At 43.5% G+C, this 2,642-nt stretch overlaps 1 protein-coding gene across 1 annotated transcript; it reads right to left on the bottom strand.

The window, feature by feature from the left end:
• Positions 1–1,033: 1,033 nt before the first annotated feature.
• Positions 1,034–1,268, bottom strand: LACBIDRAFT_317372 (uncharacterized protein; the record flags this gene model as incomplete). Its single annotated transcript, XM_001878856.1, has 2 exons — positions 1,034–1,207; positions 1,263–1,268. The coding sequence occupies 2 exons, from the start codon at positions 1,266–1,268 to the stop codon at positions 1,034–1,036; spliced, it is 180 nt and encodes a 59-aa protein (XP_001878891.1).
• Positions 1,269–2,642: the final 1,374 nt, after the last annotated feature.

Genomic DNA, 2,642 nt, shown 5'->3' with positions numbered 1-2,642 from the left:
CATTGCACATCGTTGTTGCCTTTCATTCTCCTTGGGCGTTGTCATTGCCTCGTTGTTGTCTCGTCGGCAAGCATTGTTGACATGTCATCGTGTCGTCGTTGTCGTCGTGTTGTTGTGTTGTCCGCATCATGCGTCGTTGACACGTCGTTGTGTCATTGTCGTTGTGTTGTTGTGTTGTTCATGTCGCGTGTCGTTGACACGTCGTTGTGTTGTTGTTGTCATGTTGTCATGTTGTTGTGTCATCACGCCGTCTGCATTGCATGTCGTTGACACGTCATTGTGTCGTGTCGTCGTGGGTTGGTGGGCTGTCGTGGCCGTTTGTGGGTGCTGGTGGGCGTGGTGGGCCATCAGTGCGTGTCGTCGTCTGTTGGTGGTCAGATGAGCTAGGTTGGGGTGGGATGGTTAGGGTGGGTCTGGGCACTCACTTTGCGCAGATGACGTCGCCGTCGGATGACGCTGGATTGTTGTCACCGCTGGGGATGGATGATGGTTGAGGAAGAGAGACGTGGATCATTGATGATGGGAAAATCACTCATCGGCATTTGCCAATGACCATTCTAGGAAGGCGGTCAAATAGTAGGTATGTATAATGCAAAACACCTATCTACATCAAAGCTGCCTTAGTCCAGCTGGTTCAGCGTTGTGTTGAATATTCTTCAGTGCCTGAGGTCCAGTGTTCAATTCCATGGTGTTGCATTTTTTTATATTATATAATTATAATAAGAACAGTCTGTTGGAATTCCGTTGGACTTCCGTTGGACTTCTGTTGGATTTGTCCACTGGAATTCCGTTGGTGCTTGCCTGTCATTTCCAGTGGACTGGCTGCTAATTTGCTGTTAGTCCGTCAGAAGTCCATTGGAAAAGTCCAACGGACTTAGAGGTCCGACCAGAAATGCTCGGAAAAGCTTTGGACATTCAACGGAAAATTGCTGTAGTTGCAAAGCAGAAAAAATGTCTGTTCTGAATACCCTCAGTCTGATGGAGTCTGGCCGGAGTCCACTCGGAAAAGTAGTGGCAGCGTAAAGACCTCCAGTTACCACTTAATAGGTTTTATGACATGTGAACACCACATTTTATTTCCAGTATGATGGAGTGTTTGTTTTATTTCCAGTATGATGGAGAGAAATCTCTTCAAAGTCATTTTCTTGGTGATTTTTCCCAGTGACAGGAGAATGGCATCAAGCACCATCCAAGCCCCAGGCTCATACTTTTCAGTGACAAATAAGCATAGTTTAAAGAGAGATAGACAGATAGCTACTTACCTTCATAATGTGGAAATAAAGTCTTTTAGAAATGCAAGTTTAGTCTTGGCTTCTCCAGGGTCATTCTCATAAAGTTGAAGCTATAGCCTAACAATGTAACAGTTTCCAAGTTTCTTAAGTTTCTGGTGAAATTTAAGGACACACCTATAAGAGTGATAGCCATTTGGACAAGAGAGACAAGAAGAATAAGACACAAATGCTCAGCAACATAAAAGATCAAAAATATTGAGTCACAGAAATGCAGCTGACAGCATGAAGGGATGTTCAACTGCTATAAAGGGGCCCTCTTTATCCAGAATCTTCATGATCCAGACACAGTGGAGAAGAAGTCCATCACTGCAGTGGCAGCCTACTTCTTTTATGTACAAGCATCTCAAGCAAGCTTATCCATGTAATTAATCCTGCCAAACTCACGCTCTGAATGAGCCCTTGTTTCTCAGAATCCTTAGACTATACACATCTCCCATGCTGTCCTTAAAGAACCCTCCTCTATAATGATGCACTAGGACTGACTAGATAATGCTGATAACTGTACTTCAGACCCCCACTTCCTTCTATAATATTACTGCACCTGAACTCATGTAGCTATACTCCCTTCACTGTCCTGACTAATTTTAGGCAACTACTACACTTAGGTTATTAAATGATTAGAATCACTACAAGCCTCTCACTCAGCCTCCAACTCAGTGCCCATTTACTCCCAGGTGTGCTAACCTACACAAATACACTGGCTTTGTACTCAAATATACAATGCTCAACTGGCCAAAGCTCCCTCCCATCACCTTGACATTACCTCTTCACAGAAGAATTCAACTCTGCCTTCAATCCTCTTTATCTATCATCTCAATCACCAATGTATCCTCTCCTGGCCCTTGTTCTCCTTATTATCTTATGTTATACCATCAACACCATTCCCCATTCATTGTTACAGATTTTACAAATATTTACCAGGCAAAAATTTGGGTATTACTTACAGGATGGTCTGTTCTTTTGCATGGGTGAGCATGCCACCCAGAATCGACACTACCCAGAAGCATTATATGCCTGTGTTTTGTTTTCAGACAAGCAGAAATGAGTGATGTTAAAATTACTCATGTCTCACCATTATATGGTGCAACCCCACGTCTCAAGCCCACCCTATCCAATGATTAAAAAATACAAAAAATGAAACTGCTGATAAGAGCACTAGTGGCAGAGGACATCATGAAGAAGGCCAGAGACTGTATCAACTCCAAGGCCTTGATGAGGTTGTAAAAAACTGCCATGATTGTCCAGCTAGTGTCAAACAAGCATCCAGCTGAGTATCACCAAACAGAGCTGACTGAACATATGATAATAAGTGGGGAGCGGCAACCGTGCCAATAAAATCATGCTGTTTGG

Source organism: Laccaria bicolor, genomic scaffold (assembly GCF_000143565.1).
Source record: "Laccaria bicolor S238N-H82 LACBIscaffold_7 genomic scaffold, whole genome shotgun sequence".
Lineage (NCBI taxonomy): Eukaryota > Fungi > Basidiomycota > Agaricomycetes > Agaricales > Hydnangiaceae > Laccaria > Laccaria bicolor.
This window is presented reverse-complemented; position numbering and strand designations above follow the sequence as displayed.